The sequence below is a fragment of the Epinephelus fuscoguttatus genome, linkage group LG19 (genome assembly GCF_011397635.1).
Source record: "Epinephelus fuscoguttatus linkage group LG19, E.fuscoguttatus.final_Chr_v1".
NCBI lineage: Eukaryota > Metazoa > Chordata > Actinopteri > Perciformes > Serranidae > Epinephelus > Epinephelus fuscoguttatus.
The window spans coordinates 25,806,442-25,831,963 of record NC_064770.1 but is presented as its reverse complement, the minus strand read 5'-3'; the positions used below and the strand labels follow the sequence as shown (position 1 = coordinate 25,831,963).

The following is a 25,522-nucleotide window of genomic DNA, read 5'->3' as shown; positions in this document are numbered from 1 at the left end:
GACTTATTTATTTCAAAATACTGACTCAGTATCGTTTGTCATTATTTTGAAATATTCAATCATTACGTAGAGAGAGTTTCTCATTATTGCGAGAGACTAAGTCATTACTTTGATATACTGAGGCATTATTTTGAGAGTAACCCATCATAATGACTTGCAGGGTCTCTTTTTCCGTCACACTGGTAGAAATGGGCCTCCATACTTTCCAGACTAAAACAAGCAGAGAGAAACAGTGGGCAGGGATTGTGATAAAACTCATGTTCTATTTATGAAGTGCTGCACTGTTGATGGGTCTTTTATTGCGCACTAATCCCCCTCCCTCTGGGCATTAAAGGGTTTTCAATCAATGACAATCATATTTTGATCGGAGCTTTTAATGGTCATATTTTCATTTTCAAGTTGAGCTCCTGTTTTAGTCCCTGATCCCCAGCCTGTCAGTAGTCATATAGCATGTTTGTGTGTTATATTCCCAGCACCCTGTGTAGCCTGTATACACAGAGGGAAGTTAGAGAGCAGCAGGGCTTTGCACACACATAAGCCATGGCCTGATCCCTGACATATACAGGCAGGGACTTTCAGCCATCTGGCCAGATGAGACAGTTGGATAGGCACATGCTCTATCTTTGACTCTCCATTCTGACTCAACATGACTACACACATGCACGCACACACACACACACACACACACACACACACACACACACACACAATTTACACTTACTCTGAGGGTTTGTCATTTATCTCAAGGGTTGCTGTAGAGAACTCTGGTGGTCACAGATAGTGACCTAGCCCACAGCTATGCAGCTTCCCTCAAAGTCGTACATTTAGAATCCAAATTCAGGGCCTGAGCATCTGCCTGCGGGTTTTATTATGGACAGAAGGTCAGACAGCGAAGAGAGAGTGAAGGCACTGGAGATAATTGGGAGAGGAGGAATGAGTGAGATTAAAGTGAATGTGATAATTGGAAGATAGAGAACAGAACACACTGTATGACTTTTTAAGAGAAAGTCGGGCTGCAGGAGCTTTCTTTGTAATTTGTAAAGTGGCTTTGTCACATAGTGTTACTACACTTTTATACACAAGTAAGGCTTTACTTTTTAATGTGTCCTTACATACAGTAAAACTTTCAGCTACATTTATCTAAGAAATATACAGGCAGTGTTTGCAACACCATGTTTCACTGCAGGTGGATTAAATGTTATCATTTCCGTTTCGTGTTCTACGTTATCTAGGTCCTCTGTTCAAGTCCTCTTTCTCTTATGTACTCTGCAGGAATTGGCATCTGCGATTTGTAAACAGAATCACCAGCAATAGTGAAAGCCAACCAGCTTTGCCTGCTTGTCGTTTGGCCTCACTATATTTGCATTTTTTCAGTCATTTTTGCTTCTTCTTGGATTCATGCTGCTGACCTTCTGGCATCTGGTCACTACTTTTTCCTGAAGTCCCAACCTCACCTACACAGTGTACCCAGGAACGTCCCACACGTAGAAAAATAAGAATGAGAAAAAATAAGAACATACAGGCTGAGGGCAGAAAAAGATTCACCACCACACACTTCTAGTGGGTCATAAGTGACGATAGAGAGGGATTACTTTGAGTCCTTAGATTGCTTTTTGTGAAAATCCTGCATAGTATACCTTTAAAGACTCCGTGGTGGGGAAGAGGGAGCTGCGCCAGAAGGCAAAGCTCTTGATTTACTGGTCCATCTACGTCCCAACCCTCACCTATGGTCATGACATGTCGATTTAGAACAGCCTCGATAGCAGCATCTTTCTTGTACTAGTGACCGGAGGGATGAGATCGCGGACACAAGCTGAAATGAGTTACCTCGGTGGGGTGGCTGGGCTCAGCCTTAGAGATAGGGTGAGGAGCTCGGACCTCCGGAGGGAACACGGAGTAGAGCCGCTGCTCCTTCGTGTCTAAAGGGGTCAGTTGAGGTGGTTGGGGCATCTGATCAGGATGCCTCCTGGGCGCCTCCAGTTAGAGGTGTCCTCGGCACGTCCCACTGGTACGAGGCTCCGGGACAGACCCAGGACACGCTGAAGGGATTACATATCTCACCTGGCCTGGGAACGCCTCGGGGTCCCCCAGGAGGAGCTGGAAAGTGCTGCTGGGGAGAGGAACGTCTGTAATACTTTACTCAGCCTGCTGCCCCCGTGACCCGGCCCTGGATAAGCAGATGAGAATAAATAAATGGATAGATGGATGTATACTGTGCAGTTGCTACAAGTTACTCCACACCCTACAGCCAATTCTCAGTAGCCACCTACGAAGGCCAAATCCCTGCCATCACTTCATGTATGGAGCCTCATAACGGTTTTAATGGCTGATATCGTTAATGCACATCATTAATGAAACTGCATGACTCCCCTGGGTACCTTACTCCAATAAAAGATCAATCAATAGATATTAGCACCTCTACACTTACACATGCTGAATACTTCATGCAGCAGAAAGCTGATAATCTCACTCAGTCTTCATATCAATTCCACGCGCTCTCCCAGCTCATGAGTATCTAATAACTTTGAAATTGAAGCACTGACTTAGGCCGTCATTCATCTTCTTTAAGTCAAGTCTTCGTCCCAGTATTCTTATGATAATATTGCCCATACTGCTTCCCACACATGCGGATAACTTGCCTTCCCCTTCTGGCGGCGCCTCGCCCTGTGTGTTGAAAATAGCTGCAGCTAGAAGACAACTTGTGTAACATTGATTTGAAATTCAATCTAGACAGCTACCTTGGGGCCCGGGGCCGATTCTTAGATCCTTTTCCGATACCAATGCTGGAGGAAGTGAAAAAGCGTGGAGGAAAAATAAAGAGGAATCAGCCGAACAGAGTCAGGAATACCCACGAAATGTACATATATATATATATATATACACACTCACAGTATTCAGCTGTTTGCAGATATAAACACATGACGTACTCACGCAGCCTTGGCAGTCTTTGTCTGTGCTCTCTTTGAGACTTCTGCATGTATTGCTGCTGACAGACAAGCACCCTCTGACACAAATCACCAGGCTGAAGAGGTTTTATCTCCCAATCTTTCATCCGGTCCTCCATCCTTCTACCTGTCTGTCACCTTGAGAGGTGTTGTGAGTACTCTATGAGGTGCCATTTACCCAAGAGTATCCTGAATACATCGCAGTAATTACTTTCTTTGCACACACATAAAAGACTCTAAGCGGGCTATTCCGCAGGAGAAAAGGCATGCCGTAGTGCAACTCCTTTGATATCAGTGTCAAGAGGGAGGGAAAATGATACTTTGGTGAAATTTGTTTTGTAAACACAAGTGGCGCGGAAAATTGGTTAGGGAAGAGAGAGGGAATGACAGAGACAATTGACATGGGTAGAGAGAGGGAGTAAGTGGAAGAAAAAAAAAGGAGAGGAGAGAAGCTGCTGGATGCTTGATAATTGGTGTTAAGTAGGGTCAGGCTGGCGAGAGGGAATTTCATTTGGCTGCACGGTGACCAAGCAGAATTGGTAAATCAAAGCAGGTTAGACAAAACTAAGCAGGGTTTAATATTATTGAATCTCCTCTTATCCTTCTCTCACCTCCTTTATGGGAAACTTATTAGTTATTCCCTTCTTGTAGACTTTTTAATGGTGTATTCTGACCACTTGATCTTGTTTAGAGGATGAAATAACTTAGAAGAAGTTAAGCCCCAAGAACACATTTGTGCATACTTTGCTACTCATTGTCTTGAGGTTACACCCATGTAGTTGACTAGATGAGAGCATAAGCATAATATTATGCACCATGTTGTATTTGTGGGCAAAGCAAAGCAAAAAAGGAAAGCAAAAGGACAATAATTGACATATTCTAAACTTCAAAAATGTTGCCTGATACCAGACTGAATTGACATCTTGCTACGTCAGTCTGACATTGCGTCCACCCAAATCATTTCTTGTAGGCGAGGGAGATTTGGTTTTCCCTAACCAATCACGAGAGACCACCGTATCTCCTTAAAACTGTCTTCATTTTTAGTTCCACACTGATTGCTAGGTATGCCAATATACTTATTTTGCTGGGGAGCAAAGTAGAAACAAACTATGATGTTGGTCAGTATTGTGAAGACATGTCGATTTAGAACAGCCTCGATAGCAGCATCTTTCTCGTACTAACTGCAGTTCTTTAAATGGCCACTTGAGGCCGGCTCAATAACCCACTGAGTCCCCATAGACCCCCATGTTTGCAGCCTGGTACAAAACTGGTTTCTGTCTCTATAGATAATTTCAACATTCATGAAAACTGTACAGGGGGTGATTTTTTTTAAAAAAAACTCACCCAGTGATATTTAATCAAAGTCTTAAAGTTATGCGTATTTGGCTGTCTACCAATAGTGTTCGCAGTTTCTCCGTAAGATCCCTCCCTTGCTCCTCCACAGGGCCAACCTCTTGCCCAAATATGGTCACTTCTTGCTCCAAAAAACCAAGATGGCCACGATTCATATGATAATCTTGAGACTTCAAAACTGGGGTTCACAAATCAATGGGGTGACGTCACAGAAGCTACGTCCATTTTTTCTACAGTCTATGGTTTCACTGCTTGACAGTGCTTAACGACATATTGGGTGCGGTTACGTGATTGTTCTGATTGGATAGGGGGCGAGGCGAATGTTACATGTTTACGTTTACCGGAAGAAAACACTGTAGTTCTCGCTCCGGATAACAAGATGCTTGACGACGCCGTTCTTAGTGCCTTTTCGGGCTTGTTTTGCTTATATTCTTGAAGCAGCAGTACGACAACAACCTTGTTCGGCTAATGCTTCATCTGTTGAGGAGGAGAAGGGAGGTAGAAGACTGTGCTTTGGCGAATGGAAACCGATCAGTGCAACGACTCCGACTGCTCTATCTTAGCCCGTTGCTATGCGCGCTATATACGTCATCGTGCCAGAAGGGCAAGGAAACACGCATGCGCAGAAAGACCGGAATGAACTTAAAGAGGAATGAGTGTATACAAGTGCGAGAAATTCTTTCATTCGGAATTAGAAACAGAATATTCATCGGATTGAATTTTCAATCGCATTGGCCATTTTCATTCTGAATTAGGTGTTTACAAGATCACTTTTAACAGGAATGAACTTTCATTCCGAATGAAAAGGGAATTAAACTCTCCATGTAAACTCACTCATTGACAACAGCATCAGTCCCACCCATGGTGCTGATTGGCAAATTGTTAGTATAAATGAGCCTTAAGCTGATATCGCAAAATACTTGGCAAATATTTGCTAATATCCATATCCACTTGTTATGGAGCAACATTATCAACTACATGGAGTCATGTTTCTGGTCACCTGATGAACGATGGTCAAGTGTTCACTCTCTTTGTCTTCCTTTGTTGCTCTCCAACTCCTGATGGAAATATTTGGCTCTCAAACTGTCAAATGCTTCACTTTGTTCACCAGTTAGTTTCTTACTGTGTCTGCACTGTTTGGTCTCAGGCAGTTAGTGTGCCTTGAGGGTTTGTCCCCCCCAATTTTTTTTTGGCGGAACACAGCTGTGAGAATTACCAGAACAGTAAAGTTGCGGGCTGGACAGATGAACAATGAGCTGAACTCGCTATGAAGCTCCATGATGCCAGGGCTGCAGATTCATAATTCTCTGTAGGTTCATTACCACGAGCGTCCTTTGATATATTGTTATTAAATACATATAACGTTTATAGCCGCTTTAAAATGCAACAAAATTTTATAACTACACAGAGAAAAAGCTCTTACATGATGGAGTCATGGATAGTTTACATTGTAAGTTCAAAATCTTTTAATTTGTGTGTGTGTGCATGGACAAGTGCTGCAGTTGCTTTCAGCCAGATCTCACAGCAAAACTCTCCCCATATCTTCTTAGCCACCCACACAAACACGCACGCACACACACACACACGCACACACACAGGACAGAGGGCCAGACAGAGACAAAGACGCCTGTCAGTGGGGGGCTAAAATCTGCTGTGGATTACCAATAGATGACAGATCTCCTGTGCACCCTGCCTGTATCTCTGTCTGTTCTCTCTCTGGCTCCTTCTTTGTGTTGGATCAGTAACAAGATGCCATTACAGCAGTGGGTCAGTGGGTGTATGTACTGTGTGATTTGTTTACACACTGCATTCTGTCCCGATATTTAGTCAACATGAACATTTAATTCCAAAAGGTGACGTGGAAAGTGGTTAGTGCGTTGATTTTGTCTCACTGGGTTTGTCTCTGCTGCCCCCTCTCTGTCACCAACATGTATCATCGGTTTGGCTGTGCGATATTGTGTGTGTTTGTGTGTGCGTGTGTGTGAGAGAGAGAGAGAGAGAGAGAGAGAGAGAGAGAGAGAGAGACACACACACACACACAGAAAGAAAAGAGGAGTGTGTATGCAGAGTCTGGGCCACAGCTGTTGTTGCTGTTCTCCCATCCCTCTAATATAACCCTCCACTGTGCAGGTCTAAGCTCATGAAAGAACATTAAAACTGCCGAGTCAGCGCAAACTGAGTCCACACAGGCAAGCAGTTCAGCTTCATCACTTCACACACACACACTCCTGAAGATTCCGCTGAACCGCGTGCAGCATATTTGCAATAGCCTAATCACACTCTACTCCAGATAAAAAGCCTTTTATTATCAAGGACACTCAGTCATAAAGGGGCTGTGTGTTTAACTGTGAGGGGAAATTATTTATTTGGGTTATTTCTTCATAGTGTGTGTTCTTGTGTGCCTAGCTTTTCACATCACAAACAAAGCTATTGCCTCACATTCAAAAATCTAAGCTTCCCCCCTAACAGGAAATTGCATTTACATCTCGGTGACCATGGCAACCAAAGCCTGTAATACCTGTCAGTCAGGTTTACGTTACACAGTCTCCAAAGAGGAAAGTGAAATCAGGGAAGAGGTGGAAAAAAAATCATCTATGGTGGACTAGCTTGTAAGGAAAGACCGCTGTGGCAGATCAGAAACTGAGACAGATACAGACTCAGTGATCACAGCCTGGCCGTAGAGACTGGCAGACACAGGAAGACCAGGCTGCCTATTGAAGACGGGCTGTGTCAGATCTGTCCTCAGAGACAGGTGGAGACAGGGCAACATTTCCTGCTACAATACAGCACATACAAGGACATCAAAACAAAGTTCTTTACAAAAATTAAATGCAAACTCCTACTGTCTCAAGCGAGGGAGTTCAAGTATCTCGAGGTCTTGTTCACGAGTGAGGCTAGAATGGAGCTTGAGATGGATCGGTGGTTTGGCGTGGCTTCTGCAGTGACTGTCGTGGTGAAGAGGGAGCTGAGCCTGGAGGCGAAGCTTTCGATTTACTGGTCCACCTACGTCCCAACCCTCACCTATGGTCATGAGCTCTGGGTAATGACCGAAAGAATGAGATCGTGGATACACGCAGCTGAAATGAGTTTCAGCCTTAGAGATAGGGTAAGGGACTCAGACATCCGGAGGGAGCTCGGAGTAGAGTCGCTGCTCCTTCGCATCGAAAGGGGTCAGTTGAGGTGGTTCGGGCATCTGATCAGGATGCCTCCCACTGGAGGTGTTTCGGGCACGTCCCACTGGTACGAGGCTCGGGGCAGACCCAGAACACGCTGGAGGGATTACATATCTCATCTGGCCTGGGAACACCTTGGGGTCCCCCAGGAGGAGCTGGAAAGCGTTGCTGGGGAGATGGACGTCTGGAGTGCTTTGCTTGGCCTGCTGCCCCTGTGACCCGGCCCTGGATAAGCAAATGAAAATGGATGGATGGATTGTCTTAAATTGTAATTGTGTTTTGGCAACACATAAGAAATGTCATGCCAATAAAGCTTATTGAATCGAACTGAACTGACATCATAACAGCAACTGATTGAAGTTTTCTTCTGAGATTCTCAAGAGAGAAACAACCTTCAACTTTAGTCTCTTTCTTTCTTTCTTTCTTTCTTTCTTTCTTTCTGTCTGTCTTACTGGCTGTCCATGCAGAGTAACTTCTTAAAGCACAAGCTATTTTATGAAGAAAAAGCCTCCATTTCACATCTCAGCGTTGGAACTTTGCTTCTTTTTGTGCCACCAAGCCTTTTTAGCAACACTGATTATCTACACATGATAAGGTGCCTCGATAAAAGGCCTGTTTGAGTGATAACAAGGTGCGTCACAGGCGCATTGAGTGCTCCGGCTCATAAGGTCACCTTTTAAAACTGAGGGCCCTCGCTACCTTTTATCCCACCCTTTCTTCATCTACACAGTATCTCTCCCCTGGCTTGCACCCTGAAAATAAAAACACCATTAGTCCCCTCCTCGCTCTGAGTGAGAAGAGAAGGGCTCACAATAGCAGCAATTGATTTATGGGTAAATGGCTGCTTCCTTGACATGTAAAAGAATAGGAGGACAGTTTCTGTAGTCAGGGAAAATTGGGAAGGAAGGAGAGAAGGCGGAGGGAAAATAATGCACCCTGAAGTCCAATCCACACTAATGGAGTGGAGGAGGGGAGGAAGGATAACGCAGGGCAGAGCAGGGGGGGGGATACAGATAAGTGGCAGCATGTATGATATATGTGTGTGTGAGCTTTAGCTGACTGTGCACAAGCAGAGCAGGTTAATGTCAGGTGTGTGAGAAAGAGAAAGCAAGTGTGCAAATGTGGGGAGATAATATCCTGCTGGCAGATAAGGGAACAGACAGACGGACACAGGGAGAGACAGACAGACACAAAGAGGCTTCTAGCAGTTCCTGACTCAGATCCATGGCTTGGTTGGCAGGGATTCACATCTCCTGGATGTTTCTGTCTCTGTGTGTGTGTTGGTGTGTTTGCTGGGAGGAATTGCAGGATGTGAGCAAGAATCTCATCCAGCTTCCCTTCAGCAGCCTTGTCCACGCAGGCTTTGGTCTCATGCGTCAGCTTCTGTCTTAGAAAGGGATGCAGACGCTGAGATGAGTTTCACCCCGCAGGAGATGAAAATCTGATGAAAGCTGAGGAGAGTGGTGTGGAGAGGAGCAGAGATGTCTCGAATCAAAAGATGGCGATGCTAAAAATTTAAGCACTTGGTCATTATAGGGATATTATTTTGGAATACCTTACTGATGTCTCTGTTATGATGTTATTTATAACATCATTCCACACACACAATATGCACCCACAGAATTATGACCACACTTGTGTAGATTTTCATGTTCTCTTAAATGAATATGGTCTATCATACTACAAGCAAAAAAGCATTCTGCTAAATTCTGCTGATTTTCATTTTGGATCGCCACTGAAATCTGCAGATTCGGTTTGGGTCTGCTGATGAGTCAGTACTCCTGAGGGATGGCCACAGAATTAGAATGATGCTGTGTCCACACATGAGCGACGCAGCAACAGGTAATGAGTCATTTTCGATGGCATGAAGCCACAAACTGACGCCCGGCGCCAACACTGTGGACGGGCTTGACGTGCTTCAAATAAAAGTTGAGCTGGCCTCAACTTTTTTCAGCGCTCTAAAGACACAACAAAACATCAACCACTCACATGGTTTTTGTTTCTAGATGTGGTACTGTGTTAATTAGCTTTTGTTAGCTGATGCTATGCTAGCTTTGTGTGCATTGCGGTGCACATGGGGATGCAATCAGGCAGCAAAATAAGATGTTAAATTGGGGCTCAGACATTGATCAAAAGCAAAGATATTTTTCTGACCAAATACAAACTTTAGATAATGATCAGTGGCAGTGCTTTTTGGCAGACACACAGATGCCCATGACAATTTAGCTACATAATGAGAGTTGGAGCAACACTTAAGCGGAAGTTCAGCGATAATGTAGCTGGTCACACCGTTGCATTATTGATCATAGTGTGAACACAGCAAGAGAGTAGAACCGACATTACTTTTTGCTGTTGTCATTTGACTAGCAAAAGAAGATGGTGATTGTTGTTCGAGGTGACAATACGTGTCAGTGGGGGCTGTAAAGTGTGTCACCCTCACTAGTTTGAGAACACCGTTTTAGCATATCCTGACACCTACTAACCGTACACTAGGGCTGCAACTACCGACTTTTTTTCATTGTCGACTAATCTGTCGATTATTTCTTCGATTAGTCGACTAATCGTTTTTATCAAAAAATGTGTTAAAATGTTGAAAAATGTCGGTCTGTCTTTCCCAAACCCCAAAACTATGTCATCTAATGTCTTGTTTCATACTCACGCCAAAGGGTTTTAGTTCACCGTCATTGGAGAGTGTGTAAAGCTGCCAATATCTGAACATAAGAAGCTGCAATAAGAGAATTTCGGGGCACTGTTACAGTACTTTTCTATGAAAAATGACTCAAACCGATTAGTCGACTACTAAAATAGTCACCGATTATTTTAATAGTCGATTAGTAATCCATTAGTCGACTGATCGTTGCAGCCCTACCGTTCACCAATCCAAGTTTCTCTCTTTCACCAAACTAAGACTAATGTTAGCTTAACTGCCTTGTTAATGCATCATAAAACACACCTTATTCAACAACTAAAATTCACCAAAACCATCTTTGTTAGTCTTGTTAGTCATCTAATTATTTTGTCCACTGTTCCAACAATCACCAGCTCTGGTTTGGTCAAAATAAATCTGTAATTCATTGAGATAGATGTGAAAATATATTCTGATCTGCACGCTGTTTGTCCACACAGTTTCTCTTATACTCTCAGTTTTCACTCGTTTTACAGACACAGCTAAACTTTCAGTTTACATGTTTCAAAAAACATACAAACGGCAACAAAAGAAACAAGGACATGACAGTTAAGGTGATATTTTTAAAAGTAACGGAGTGCTTATTTGAACGTTACTGCTCCACTGCTCATTTGGTCATTACTGCAGACCCTCACCTCACTGAATTTGCACTTTCCGCATGTCGGTTTATTTTTTCGGAAGTATGTACGGACGTTTGCTATGAAAATCACTTTAAAATGGCCGCTGCTCTGACCATTCTGCTACACTGATTTAAATGTGAATGTTCATTCTACTCTTATTCATTTCTAGGGGAATGGCAAAAGCACAGAGCTCAATTTTAAGAGATCTAATTCAATTTAGGGTGGATAGTACATATAGAAACACAGGGGCTATTCTTCATTCTTATCTTGTTTCCTCTTCTTGCTATTATCTAACTATATTTCTGTAACAACAGCTATTAAATCACATTAAAAAGAAACGTATGGCATTGATTTGAATATGATCCTGCTGATGTTGTGTTTAACATATTCCTAAACGCTATCTTTCAGGCAGACCCGGGACCAGGAAACCCCTCCAGACTTCTTCTACTTCTCCGACTTTGAGAGGCACAACGCTGAGATTGCTGCTTTTCACTTAGACAGGTGAGTTATATCATCCTTATCCCCCTGGAAAAAAACCTTGTTGTGCTGAGATGTCTTTGTGTCTAATCTGTTTCCTGTCCGAGTGCGTTTTAAAATCATCGACATGTCCGTTCATGCAGACAACACTTTAACCCATTTATAAAGCGGAGATGAGCCTTATTGGACTTAAGCTGTGAAAATTTGAATGGGATTTAGTACATGAGGGATTAGATAACACTCAGAGCGCCGGGATCATCTCCTTTTCTTGCTGCTGAGTATATTGATTTCAACATGATCCTTTTACTCTACAGACTTCAGCTGACAAGGTAAAAAAAAAACTTCTCAACACAGAGGAACACTAAGAAGAGTCAAACATGGTAGTTTGGGATTCTGGGGGAGGATGATTAATGGCACGCAGGTCGTCTTAAGGTCTGCTGAGGGCGTGGTAATTACTTCACACATGCTCACAAACACACACACTCTCGCTCTTTGTTAGATGAGGTCAGCGACATGTGTTTGCGTGGGCAGGAAGATGGAGCCGAGCAGGAAATCACAGGCACGCCATTACCACCGGGACATGGTTTGAGAGTGGAGGCGGGGGGTGTCTCTGGTGCCCCTAAAGAGCAGTTTGCTTTTGGATTGCGTGCACCATGCGGGGCTGCCTATGAATTATAGACCAGTTTCCTGACCACAGCAGCCTCTGGATACCAGTCTGAGCTATTGCTAGTTTACAGCTTCATACTGAAGTAGGAATGCAGAGTAGGAAGCTAAAACTTTCTTTAATTTGATTTCTAATTCGAGACGGTTCTGATGAAATGCACCAAAATATCCATAAGATTTAAGGGGAAAAGGCAGCATCACCTCTTTCCAGTAATTACTTTTATTTCTCAAGGGCTTTTTTATAGTCTCTATTCTTTGCCATATTACCATCTGTTGTGAACTCCCTTTGACTCAAGGGTGTGTAACAGGCAGAGCGCGCACAAATAGAAGCTCAAGTGCGCTCTCGCGGGCACACACATATGCACACGCACACACACAGGTGCTCCTTTGTCACCAGGGTCGGACGTGACGGTGCAGTTTGCGGCTCCTGAATGCCGTCCTCTGTAGGCTAAAGTTTCGCCAACTCTGTTCCACTCAGCTGGTCTGTGTGTTTGTGCACCTGATCCCAGGAGGCTTAGCTTTAGTCTTAAACAGGTCAGGGTCATTTGGACAGGTAATATACGGCGAGGCAGGCTAAACAGGGGCTGAATAGATATAGTGTTCTGACATAAGAGCCTAAGAAAAAGGGAGCACAAGAGTTTGAGACCATAAAGTGCAGGATTAACACACGCTTTTCCGTCTAAATATGGGCAGAGGGTTTGAGTGTGTATTTGAAAGACAGGTGGAAGTGAGACACATACACACACACACCTTTTCCATCCTTGTTTTGTTTGGAAGCGGACGTTGGATGTCAATAAACGTTGCCTTTTAATGCCAATCACAAAAGCAGACAGTAAAGATGATGAATGATTTAACATCTTGCGCTGCTGCGATGATACAGATCACGTCTTGTACTGACAGGTTGGATTGGAAACCACTAAACATCATTCTCCTGTAAAGAAAACGTATCCTGATGTCCCACTTTTTCTTTGGGCTGTTTTTATTCACAGAATGATGGACGTATACTGAGTAAAAGTACATCCTGTTGTTGTGTAGGTATATAGGTAATGTACATTAATAGATAAAGAAGCAAGGAAGGTGCAGAAACCAGGAGCGCTGGCTGGGACAGAGCAGCTCACAGAGGCAGGGCAGGTGCTCAGTGTTCATAGCTCTCCTGGCTGGCTGGGGACGCTCTAAAAATCTGCACCACCTGGGGCACCATGGGAGAATGAGCTGGAGGCTGAAGATGTTTTGTTGCTGCATCTGTTCGGGGCAAACTTAAAGTTATGCTTTTACTTATTTTCTGTTATATATAAAAATTATAGTGCCAGATGTTCACAGTAAACACGGCCAAAGTTTCAAATAATGAGGTAAACATTTGTGAAAGTAGCTTAACAGGCTTCAGAGCATTCTGAATACTCTGTTTCCAGTGTTTAAATATTGGCTATTTTTCACTGTAGAAAGTGCCGCTTAACTCCATTACAGTTGACCCTTTGCTGAGCCCCGCCCCTTTGTGATTGTCCAACAAGCGGTCGCAGTAAGCATGGAGCCCACACTGTAACTAACTGCACTCCCTGAAGAAATATTATCATATTTTTGGAAAATGAAACAGTGATTCCAGAGAGAAGCAGACAGAGGGGTCTACAGTCTGTGTTTGAAGGATATATCCAAGATGTCAAACTGACTCAGCAGCAACAACAGGTTAAAAAGACAAAGATAGTTAGAAGCTAAAGCCGAACTATAGGCTACAGATCACAGTGTAAAAGTGAACCACCACATCACTGCTGATCGCCACACAAGACAATGAATATAAAGGGAAACTTTGCTGACATTGAACCAGCTGTGTGGCATCACAGTGTGTGCAGATGAACAGTGTTATCTTCAGTAGCTAGCTAGCTAACCCTACACTTTTCAGGGTTTGATTTTGGTTTTGGAACAGGGAAGAAACGTATATCTTTTTCCAACCTCTCCAGGTAACAAGTATCATTAATACACAACGTGCCCCAGGCACAACATTTAGCTCCAAATCCACAAAACCAGCCTGAAAATGAAGGAAATCTGAAACGACTGCATTAGAGTCAGTGGAGCACAGCTGTGTTGATGTCGGGCCCTGGTCTGAGCTGCGGGACTTACCAAGGGTCAGTTCCCTTGCTGCACTGATCGTTCAGAGATACAGATTGTGCAGTTATGGAAGGCCTGGGAAGTAGGTGAAATGAAGCGTTTCAGACATAGGGAGAATACAGGTATGTAACAGTGTGAGGAAAAGTATTAAGTTTGAATGTAAACTTGCTCTACTAGTAACCCAAAACACAAGAATGAACCTGAAAATGAGCATAATAGGTCCCCTTTATGTAATTGGCAATTCACTGTATTTCAAATTTTTACCTTTGTCTACTCTGTCTGTCTCTTTCTGTAGGATCCTTGACTTCCGGAGAGTTCCTCCAGTGGCAGGGCGACTTGTCAACATGACGAGGGAGATCAGGGATGTGACGCGTGATAAGAAGCTGTGGAGGACCTTCTTCATCTCTCCAGGTAGAGACTCCGCCAGCCTCTGCAGCTTGGCACAGTGATGCTGCTTCTTGGCTGCCTCACTCACACTGTTTGGACAGAACACAGAACAACTCTGGCTTCACTTGTAAGACACTGCAGCTTTAACAAACTGGGCTGTGTACAAAGAGAGTGATGGTAGTCTGAGTGTGCGTGTCACAGTCTGCTCAGTGCAAATGGCAAGAATGCGTGGTGATGAATACAGCCATAGCCAAAAGTCACCACAGGGTGGCACTGTAGATCAGATTATCCTCAAAAGCTCTACATAGATTAACAGATCAACAAAAATGCATTAAAACCACTCCATAAAACAAAGAATAAGATTGTTTCATTTAATCCAAATGAATTAAATAAAACAATGTTAACCCTGCCCAGACCAACTAGAATTTATGTCATTTTCTTATTTATTTATTTATTTTTTATGTTGCAAGATTGTGGTTATAAATTGCCACTGACCACAGCAAATCAAGATTAAATATTTAATATTTAACAATATTTATTTATCTACTTATTTGTTATTATTAGAATTATTATTATTGTTACTATTTGTTTTTAATTTTTTTACATTCAGAACTTTTATTCTGTTATCATCACCATAGGGGGAAAAATCCTAAATTAGAGTAAGGTTACTTAACAGCATAAACAAATCCGTATTTTATTTTATTTATTTATTTTTTTTATTAAATCAAATTTCTTTAATGACTGAATGTAATTTATGGTGCTGCTAGACTGCTCCGTTTAAACACATGCCACAGTCTGTATGCAGCAAGCAGTTATTTGAGCACAGTGAAAATGTTGTTTTAAAAGACTAAACACCAATAAATATTGATTGAGACAGAATATTTCATAAGATAAAAACATGTTGTGAATTTTGGAAATTAGTACATCTACCTTTTTTGAAGACATTTTGACTTTTGGACGTTACAATGCTGTGGAGTTATTGGAAACCTTTGGATCACACAAGTCGGAAACAATCCTTTGTAGCCACCACTGGAATCTATAATACTAACAATATAAGCCTAAGTAGCCTAAACTTTTCCTGCAACTGTGCAGAAATAATATGTTTAAATAAAATGAACAGGCATGCAAAAAGAAAAAAAAAATCTGCACAGAATTTGAATACTGATATAGAATTTGATGTCAGCGTTATAATTGCAGGGCTCCTGTGGATCCTTGAAAAGTCTTAAAAGGCACTGAATTTATTCATCTAAAAATAAGGCCTTAATTGAATATAAAATGTCTTAAATCAATATCTAAAAAATAAAATCTTAATGCTGACATGGACAGTAGGATTTTATTAGTAATTTTTTCTAACATTGCATTGTAAAATGTCAAAATTATTTGCACTGGCAAAATTATTATTGGCAGAATTCTCTCTTTTTTTCTGATGACTTATCCAGTTTCTTTTCACATTGACATCATGCAAATCAGGGTAGAAGAACCAACAGCACTCATATTTTGTTTCTTTGAGGCACAGTTATCATTGTACTCTGGTATGAGGTATGATATGGAGAAGTGCAAAATCAACAAAATTACCCATTTAACCAAGATTTAACAGCATTGCTGAAACCAGTTCAAGGCAATACATAGGAGGCTTGGCGTTTTTTAAAGTTGATGGAAATCCAGGCAGAGGGATTCCACATGCAGAGAAACACAAAATCACCATGTCATGTCTTATGTTACGATAAACATTTGGGCAAAACTGTCTCTAATCCTAAGTAACTGATGTTACTGATGTTTTTTTTTTCTTCCCTCAGTTTTGTTTTTTGTAAAATTGGTCTTAAATTTCATTCAGAGTGGGATTACAAAGGTGTAGGAACTCTATGAACAAAGCTATTTGGTGAAGCCCCAGCGGAAACTATAGTCTCATTCAGTGTTTCAAATAGATGCATATTATGCAAAGCAGATCACTTGTCACAGATATGTAGTTGTCAGGATGCTACCATGAAGAAGATTAGAAAAATATCATTGATGAACATTAAAGCAACAAATTAAACATCTGTTTTCTCAATACGTTGATGAGCCTGTGAGCAGTGAGAGAATGAGGAACAGGTTTCCTAATGAGAAGGTTCAGAGTTAAATTATAAAACTTGGTTGAAAACAAAATTCAAATGAAATGCTGTCTGCACTTTGAGCAGCCAGTTTGATGAGTATTCACATCGTCTCAAAAGGACGACTCTTGATTTACCATCTCTGCTTGGTCAGCACTCTGCTCCCAGCCTCTGTGACCTGTGTTTAACTCTGCACCTGAGATTAGAAAACCTCCACCACTTTAATATTTCACTGTCTTCATCTTTTCTCCTCACTGTCTCCATGTTTGCCTCCTCGTTCATATTCAGCCACGATGCACAAACCACTGGGTGCTTCCTCTTTGACACCATATCTAAATCAATCTTTTCTCTCCTCAGCCAATAATGTCTGCTTCTACGGGGAGTGCTCCTACTACTGCTCTACTGAGCACGCTCTGTGCGGCAAACCGGACCAGATCGAAGGCTCGCTGGCAGCCTTCCTGCCAGATCTGAACCTCGCCAAACGGAAGACGTGGAGAAACCCCTGGAGACGCTCCTACCACAAGCGCAAGAAAGCAGAGTAAGAAAAGACACTAATGGACAACGTTCATGAATCTGTCATCACTCCTCATGATTTCAGAGTCAGGGCTTCAACTCTGCTGTATTTTTTTTTTAACATACAAACATCTGTTTTTATTCTTTCCTTAATGGCTATTTTAACAAAAATTTTGAAGATGTTTGCCAGTCCATAAAAGTGTGACTGACCCTGTAACTGGGCTTTGAGTATTTGGGGAAGCCCTTTGCAGTCTGCTCAGTGGTTAGACTGAATAGGTCTTTAACTGGGATTCATCAGTCTAATAATCTAATCTAATAGTTTTAACTGTAATCTTAGGAGGACCTAGTGCCACTACGTGTGTGTGTGTGAGTGATGGGGAGTGGGAAGAGAAGGTGGAAGGTGGACTATTGCACACTATGTTTCACTAAGTTATTAATTACTCAGAATGCTGTGGGTTTGGCCGCATCACTAGCTGCAAAGCAAGTGCTTTAGTTGCAGGCGGATAACCTTCCACAATTCATCTCACCTGTTCTTTTTCCCTCATCAAACTGCCATTTTAATTGCTTGAAGCGGGGATAAATGACTGCGTTGACGACACTGGCCTCTTTGTGTCTCTCTCTTGCCACCTCCTTTCGGCTTCCTCCACCAGTTTAATGGTGAGAAAACAAACAAACAAAAAACAAAGCATTTAATAATGAAGCAATGCCTCGTCACTCTCCATATGTCATCTACAAAACACACCCTCCCAATTTGGCGCTCTATTCAAGCTGCAAAATCTTCCCAGCTCTCCCATTGCATTGTCTATGCTGCTGCTGCACTGCATCGGTACTGCTGCTCACTCTTTCAGCCCCACCTCCACCGCCACCTGCAAGCTCCGGCTAAGGTGGGAAATATTTAATCATCACTCCCCAATATCTCATGTAGACATATCTGCAGGAGGCGATGAGGCCGGAGTCTAGACGCCAAACTCTAACTATGTTCTACTGTTGAAATAAACATCTAAAACATGAGTTGTCTGGCTGAACTGATTAAGTCGTCGATTACCATGGCAACAATTGAAGCTTCAGGTCAGCCCTACTTTCTGCCTTTTCAATTGTCGGTCTACTTGAACCATTGTGCAGCATTTGGTTCTCCATGTACCAATCAAACCCTTCATACAGAATAAAATCTACTTGTAAAGAGGACTTTCTTCAACTTAAATCATGAAGACCATTCAAATAATTAATGGTAATGGTGATTAAAAACTTTTTGTATATATAAAATCATATTTTAAATGTATTCTCAGGTGGGAGGTGGATCCAGATTACTGTGACGAGGTGAAGCAGACTCCTCCGTATGACCGAGGCACTCGACTGCTCGACGTCATGGATATGACCATCTTTGATTTCTTAATGGGTAAGAGTCAACATCACACATAAATATATCATGTTTATCATGTTGAATAAATAGCATATTTATGCATCTTTGCGTCCTCAAACTTTCTTTCTCCTTGTCCAGGTAACATGGATCGACATCACTATGAAACTTTTGAGAAGTTTGGAAATGACACCTTCATTATTCACCTGGACAACGGAAGAGGGTAAAAACATTCAGCTGCTTTTAAAGTGTCTGTCTTAGCAACTACTAAATATTTTACCCACTGTGAGGAAACTAGTTAAATAAAAGAGACATCCTGCAAATTCGGAGGTATTACATAGTAAATAAATTGACCTACTGTATCTGCACACTGGAAGTATTTCTCAGGAAGCTCAACAAGTTTCATCAGAGCTAATGAGGCAAAAGGCTGAGCAGCTGTCCAACAAGCCAAGTCCAGCAATGAGTGTGTCAGTGATCATTTCTGCTCCTTGCCTCGTAGGTTTGGAAAACACTCCCATGATGAGCTGTCCATCCTGGTGCCTCTCAGTCAGTGCTGCAGGTCAGTCTTTTGTTGGTTCATTTGGTCGGGTAAATGTTTTTTTGTCCTGCTAGCAACAGGGCTTAAAGGATGTTGATCAGACGAGTCAGCCTTTCCAACACTTAAGACCAAAGCACAATATCTCAACAACTTCTGGCCGACTTGCCTTGAAATCTCCCACAGAGAATGAGTTGTTATGCATTTGGTGACCTGGCCCAGGGTCTGAAATCAGCACCCGCCACCCACCAAATTGTTGGCAGTGGTGTGTAAAATTGTCAGGCCATCTGACACTTTGGCAGACAGGGAAACGCACGACAGAAAGACACATTTAGTAAGATTAGCATATGACTGGATAGAGCTACACATTGGAAAGGCGCTCGCAACTGCTGTATGGAAGCAACGCTATCGGCCGTAGAACCATAACTTGCTCTGATTGGCAGTCAAAGTTCGCCAAATCCTTACCAATGACCATCGGTTTAAAAGATGTTGCACATAAGCACAGTACATTCATGAATGCACATGCATGTGTACAGTACCCTTGACCCCAGAAATGTAAGGATCCCTGAAAGCCATGGCATAACTTATACACTGAATCTACCATGCATGTTATGTTTTATGTGTAAATACATCAAGCGTAGAATGACAGCATTCTTTACTTCACATAATGTATAAATGATTTCAAAAGTGGCAGATACAATTTCTTATTGGCATACAAAAATTACTTGATTGCCACTCATCGGCAGATAGTGAAAAAAGTTGATCCCAGACAATGACCTGCCAGCTCCTCCATCACCATCATCCTTAGGCCTCATGTATATATAAGAAATCTTAAAGTCTAATGTAAGGATAACTACGAAATGTGTTCACCACCAATTCATGCTTTTAAAGGAATAAACTCTTTTCCTCTTTAGACACACTTTTAGATTTTGTCTAGCACTACCCTCAGGCTTTTCAACTTCAGCCACAAAACCTTCAACTAATGGGTGCTGTGGAATGAAAGCTCTTAAAAGTGGCCTTGCAGCATTTGCTTCAGCACCACCATCAGGACAAAGTATACTTTTTTAGCACCTCTATTTGTGCATCTACAGCTGGAAGGATAGCCTTACTAGTTTATGAAAAGTGTGACTTCCAGATTGATGTTTTGATTCATTAATGTGAGGCATCGCAGAGGCATATAAAGGGGACAGTTCACCACCAAATCAAAAATGCAGTTTTTCTTCTCGCCTGTAGTGCTGTTTATCAATCTGGCGTGAGTTGCCAAGTGTTGGAGATATCAGCCATAGAGATGTTTGCATTCTCTTGAATATAATGGAACTAGATGGCACTCAGCTTGTGGTGCTCAAAGCGCATAAAAATACATTTGAAAAACTCAACAGCAATGTCTCTTTGCAGGACTTACGATGCGGTTTCCTTAAGATAGTCCACAGACCTTGTTGTGAGCAGTTTCATGTAGGTTCGGTAATCCACAGCACCACACTTTCGGAGTGGCAGAGCGCACTCTGGGCACTTTGTTTGGGGATATGGAGCAGCAGAGTGGAGTGAATATGAACTTATCCATTCGTTAATTCATATAGAAATGTAATGCTCCGTTTCGTCGACCAACAGAGCTCCTATTTTAGCATAGAGCATCAGACTGAATTTACAAATGCACCATGTCAGTCCAGTCCTTTCATCTCATCGCATTTAACCATAGTTGTCTTCAGTGGCAGCTGGTATGCCATAATTTAATTACGTTTTGAGCCATGATTCCTACTATTCTGGCTCCAAACTGCTCACAACAAGGTCTGTGGATTATCTTGAGTAACCAGGTCAGGATTTCTGGAAAGAGACACTGCTGTTGAGTTTTTTAAATGTACTTTTTTTTGGCACTTTGAGCACCACAAGCCAAGTGCAACTCAAACCAACACAATCCAGGTGAACTATCCCTTTAACCATAATGTTACCACTTCCTGTCTGTATCTCTACTTCCATCTATCCCATAAAGGCAAAAATGGCAAGAAAAAATACATAAATATATCTTTTATATTGTCATCATATATTCAGCGATATTAGAGAGTTGAGTTTAATTTGAATTAATGCCTTCAATTATTCTTTCCAGGGTGAGGAAATCCACCTACCTGCGTCTCCAGCTGCTGGCCAAAGAGGAGTACCAGCTGAGCGCCCTGATGGAGGAGTCCCTGCTCCGTGACCGACTGTCCCCGATCCTCATCCAGCGTCACCTCCAGGCCTTGGACCGCAGGCTCCGGCTGGTGCTGCAGGTCATCGCAGGCTGCATAGAGAAAGAAGGTTACGTTAATGTGGTGGAGGAAGATCTAGTCGGGGACACGGCCACCCACAGGAGCCCCGGCCACAGGTAGTGAGGGCGAGACTCAAGGGTGACAGAAACTACCAGTGACATGTGAACTATGGACCATTTCTGTGGCTGTTTGACCAATGGGATTGCACCAAAAAGTCCCACTTCTGATATCAAGCTGAATTCAGTGAATTCCAAGACTTGCCATCATTGCCTCTCTGGAAACTGCTTTTAGGTGTGTTTATATAGAAGAAATCTACAAACCCCACAAGAGACTGTGCTCACACAGAGGCTTTGTATTTGTTAGATACAGATGTATTTTGTTGTATAAGACATAAAGGAATCACTGCTGTGTTCTGATTTTGTCCTGTTTGTTTTGAATATGGAGGCTATCAGTTTGTTTTATGTGTTTTATTATATTAGTCCATAACCAAATGAGAGCGTACACTGACTGGGGCAGCATATGGTCAGACAATAAGCTTTATCAGTTATCACGATGTATGAAAAGGTTGAGAAAGCGTGTGGAAGCTACTTTACTTTTCTTTTTGGCCTGGGACAAACAACCTACGAACAGGAGAATAGGAGTTTCCAAATAGTGTGTTCTCTTTATCTTTATAAGCTTTTTGTCTTGGCACAGACTCGGAGCGGACAGATTGAAAATGTTATCACACACATCTGAACAGCATAAACAGCTGAGTGCAAGTAGATTTGACACTGTAGTTCAAACAGTACCTTCACTTTGCCTTATTCTGATTTTGTATCTCTCTCTCTTTTCCCATCTCCGCCGCAAGTCGAGCTTGCACTACATGCAGTACAACACACTTTGATAGTATTCTCCAAACCAAAAATAATGCAAAGAGACCAGAGTGCTGGTCCCAGGGTTCCCATCAGGAAATTCCTGGAAACGTTATGGAACTAGGAAAACTGTTCTCAAGGCCTGGGAGTGGTTTGAAATTATAAGAATGTTTTGGACATTTTAAATCTGCATTTTTTTGCCCATTATTTAAAATATGTTCATGAAAATTCAACACATTCTTACTGCTAACTTGTCAAATACCAATGCTTTGTCGGTGGCGCATCAAGTCAGAATATGATGCACTAAGCACCCCTTCAGCGTCAGTTTTTGTCGTTCAGGAACAAGAAGTCCATTTACGCTTGTTCTATTTATTGTTACTTTTCAAAATAAACTTAGAACACGAGTAAAAAAAATGTTTTAGGTAAACTTCATCATGGTTTGGCTAAAAATAAGTAAATTTTTCAATAAAGTAAAGTAACATATTATACAATTATAACATAATAAACACATACATCACTAGCATAGTATGGTACAGATACAGCACTAGCATATTACATTGTTATGAAAATAACTTGACTGACTTTTGGTTTCAAATGGGGAGGTATATTGATGCAGTGGTTAGCATTGTTGCTTCACAGCAAGAGGGTACTGCAGCTTCCTCCCACAGACTAAAGACATGCAGCTTAGGTTATCTGGTGACTCTAAATTGCCCCCTAGTGTGAATGTAAGCCTGTCTGTCACTGTGTGTTAGCCCTGCAATAGTCTGGCGGCCTGTCCAGGGTGTATCCCCTCTCACCCACTGTCAGCTGGCATAGCCTCCAACTCCCCCGCGACCCCAAACAGGATAAGCAGTGACTGAAAATGAATGAATGAAAATGACAAACATATCCTGGGTGAAAGTCCAGAGTTTGTTTGACCCATCCACCTCCACTCCTGCCTACCCTATGCAGACTTTCATGCTCTCTACACTAAGGTAGTTGCCCAAGTGTCAAAAATACTGTCACCCAGGACTTCTTATACCACCATGAAAGGGTGCCTCTGTGCGTCGGTGTCCAACGATGATGGGCCACTGACCAAGCATCAGTATTTGACAAGTTGGGAGTGAGACCAGGTTGGAAAATCCCAAAACATGCCTAATGTTGGCGAAATACATTCCTTTTATTACTGATTTAAAATCTAGTGCTCTGCTGCGTGACCACTGAACTGTTACTCCTATCACGTAGCACACATTGGCATATGCGACTAATTGGTGGCGGGAATGTCTAACAAGCAACTTAGGTTAGCAAGCGCTAGCAGTTTGCTTATCCGCAAAAGCCTTGGAATTGCTTGTTAAATAACATATGGCTTTGGAATGACTGATGTAACACATGGCTCACGAGAGAGGCAGCACCTAGCGGCGCTGGATGTAGACTAAGTCTGCACCAAAATGTGGACATGTGCAACATGAGGGCAGCAGCTCTGGTGAGCCATGCTAAAGGGAAAAAGCATCAAGACAACCAAAAGACTGCTCAACAGACTGATAGCGTCTGCAGATGTTTCATATCCGTTAGCACTTCTACCAGCCCGGGAAGCAAGACAACTCTGCCCGTCTGATTCACACTACTTAAATAAAGTCATGCAGAAGGGATAAAATGATAAAATATTATGGAAACCGTTAAAATATGTGGGAACCCTGTGGTCCATTAAGCGGCCATTTCATTCCAATGCACTACCATTCATAAATGCCATTCTTAAATATAATTTTACAATTATTGCAATGCAAAATGTTACAGTTTGTATGTTGTGTCATTTTTTATAAGATTTCATGTCCAAATGACTATTTATTGATGTGTCACAAAGAATGAGAGCGGTTTAATGAACTCTAGGTTATGTTGCTTTATATCTTGGGAAATATTTACCGTAGGTACTTTAGCATTTGGATGCTATTTAAACCGATGTTCCTTTGAGTACTCTTTTATGTTCACACGATAGGAAAACAACAAAGCTATTTGATTTTCGACGCTGCGTTGCAGAAGTGGTCGCCATGTGGTTTTCAGTTTCCTCCTGACAGTCCTGTGCACTGGCTGACTCGGTACCTGTGCAATGACAGAAATACAGTACTTGAATGTTTTTGGGTTGGCAGTATGGACAGGATTCATAGAGCTACAAACGGTGCAAAGCCGGAGTGGCTGGACTCGAGTCTGAGAAGTGCTTTGGGGGTGATAAAGAGGTTAAAACGCCTCTTTCCCACTGCAGGGAGAACCTCCTGCACTGTTCTCTGATTTTCATATTCTCAGTGTACATACCTATAAATACTTTGAAGACCTAACAAGCTGCACCGCACAGTGATTTGCTTCTGTTTTCTGCTATTGCATTGTTACTGTGAAGACCTGTTTACTAAATGATTAAAGTGTGCAATAAAACAAAAGTGAGGACTTATCTGTTATTGTGTGGGCGGCTGGAGATTTGATTGGATGTGTGGGTGGGTGGAGGTGAATGTGTCTTGTTTTTAGGAAGGACAAGTGAGGATCAACAATACTTGACTCAAGAGCATTTAACATTTGTCTGTCAGACCCATCCAGAGGGTGCAGCTTTATTTATATCACATGAGGACAACTCTTCATCACGACCCTTTAACAAACTGAACAGCACATGTAGGCAGCTTCAATCACACTCTGTGGCAATAACAAAGTCTCATCTTCTACAAATCAAACCAATTAAGCTCAGTGTGGAAACTCTCCTGGCTGCTAACTACTACAGGTGAGTCAAACCTGCAAACACCCCTATGAACATTTAATTTAGAATGCTATTGAGCCCATGTTTTTATGTCATTGTAGTGGGTAAATATTAATTTAGTCATCCTTATACCCAAAGGCAATTATTAAAATACGCACTGCTTGCACTTTAACATAAAAATAACATGATTTTACAACACGCGTCCACAAATTATTGGAAATGTAAAAGTCTAGATCCCAACTCCCAATTTTTTTCTTATAGGAAAGTTAAGACCAGGCTGGAGCTGCAACAATTAGTCATTAATTCATTCATTTCCGTAACAACTTATCCTATTGGGGGTCGCACTAGGGCTGGAGCCTATCCCAGCTGACATTGGGTGAGAGGTGGGGTACACCTTGGACAGGTCACCAGACTATCACAGGGCTGACACATAGAGACAGACAACCATTCACTCACATTCACACCTACGGACAATTTAGAGTCACCAATTAACCTGCATGTCTTTGGACTGTGGGAGGAAGCTGGAGCACCCAGAGAATACCCACGCTGACACGGGGAGAACATGCAAACTCCACACAGAAGGGCTCCCCCACCCTGGGTTTGAACCAGGAAATGGTAGAAAATCAGTGAGTATTTTAATAATTGTGTCATTTTTCAGGTTACAATGTCAAACATTTGCTTGTTCCAGTTTCTTAGATTAGAGAATTTGCTGCTTTTCTTTGCTATTTATGATCAGACGAATTTGATTGGACAAAAGAAGCAAATTTAGGCTGTGGGAAATTGTGATGAGCATTTTTCACATTTTTTGACATTTCC

The 25,522-nt window shown here is 42.1% G+C and overlaps 1 protein-coding gene and 1 long non-coding RNA gene across 2 annotated transcripts in view; one reads left to right on the top strand and one right to left on the bottom strand.

Moving 5' to 3' along the window:
- Positions 1-24,398, top strand: part of fam20ca (FAM20C golgi associated secretory pathway kinase a) — a 60,600-nt gene extending 36,202 nt beyond the window's left edge. Inside the window, exons 4-10 of the mRNA XM_049562437.1 lie at positions 11,186-11,278; positions 14,313-14,428; positions 16,852-17,032; positions 18,294-18,403; positions 18,506-18,587; positions 18,864-18,923; positions 21,001-24,398. Of these exons, the coding sequence (XP_049418394.1) occupies positions 11,186-11,278; positions 14,313-14,428; positions 16,852-17,032; positions 18,294-18,403; positions 18,506-18,587; positions 18,864-18,923; positions 21,001-21,259 (901 nt within the window). The 3' untranslated portion in view covers positions 21,260-24,398. The remainder of the gene's footprint in view (positions 1-11,185; positions 11,279-14,312; positions 14,429-16,851; positions 17,033-18,293; positions 18,404-18,505; positions 18,588-18,863; positions 18,924-21,000) is intronic.
- The window catches only part of LOC125880167 (uncharacterized), a 66,847-nt gene continuing 55,692 nt past the window's right edge, over positions 14,368-25,522 (bottom strand). The window contains exons 2-3 of the long non-coding RNA XR_007448019.1: positions 21,020-21,171; positions 14,368-14,493 (exon numbers count right to left, since the gene is read on the bottom strand). This is a non-coding gene — a long non-coding RNA (uncharacterized LOC125880167). The remainder of the gene's footprint in view (positions 14,494-21,019; positions 21,172-25,522) is intronic.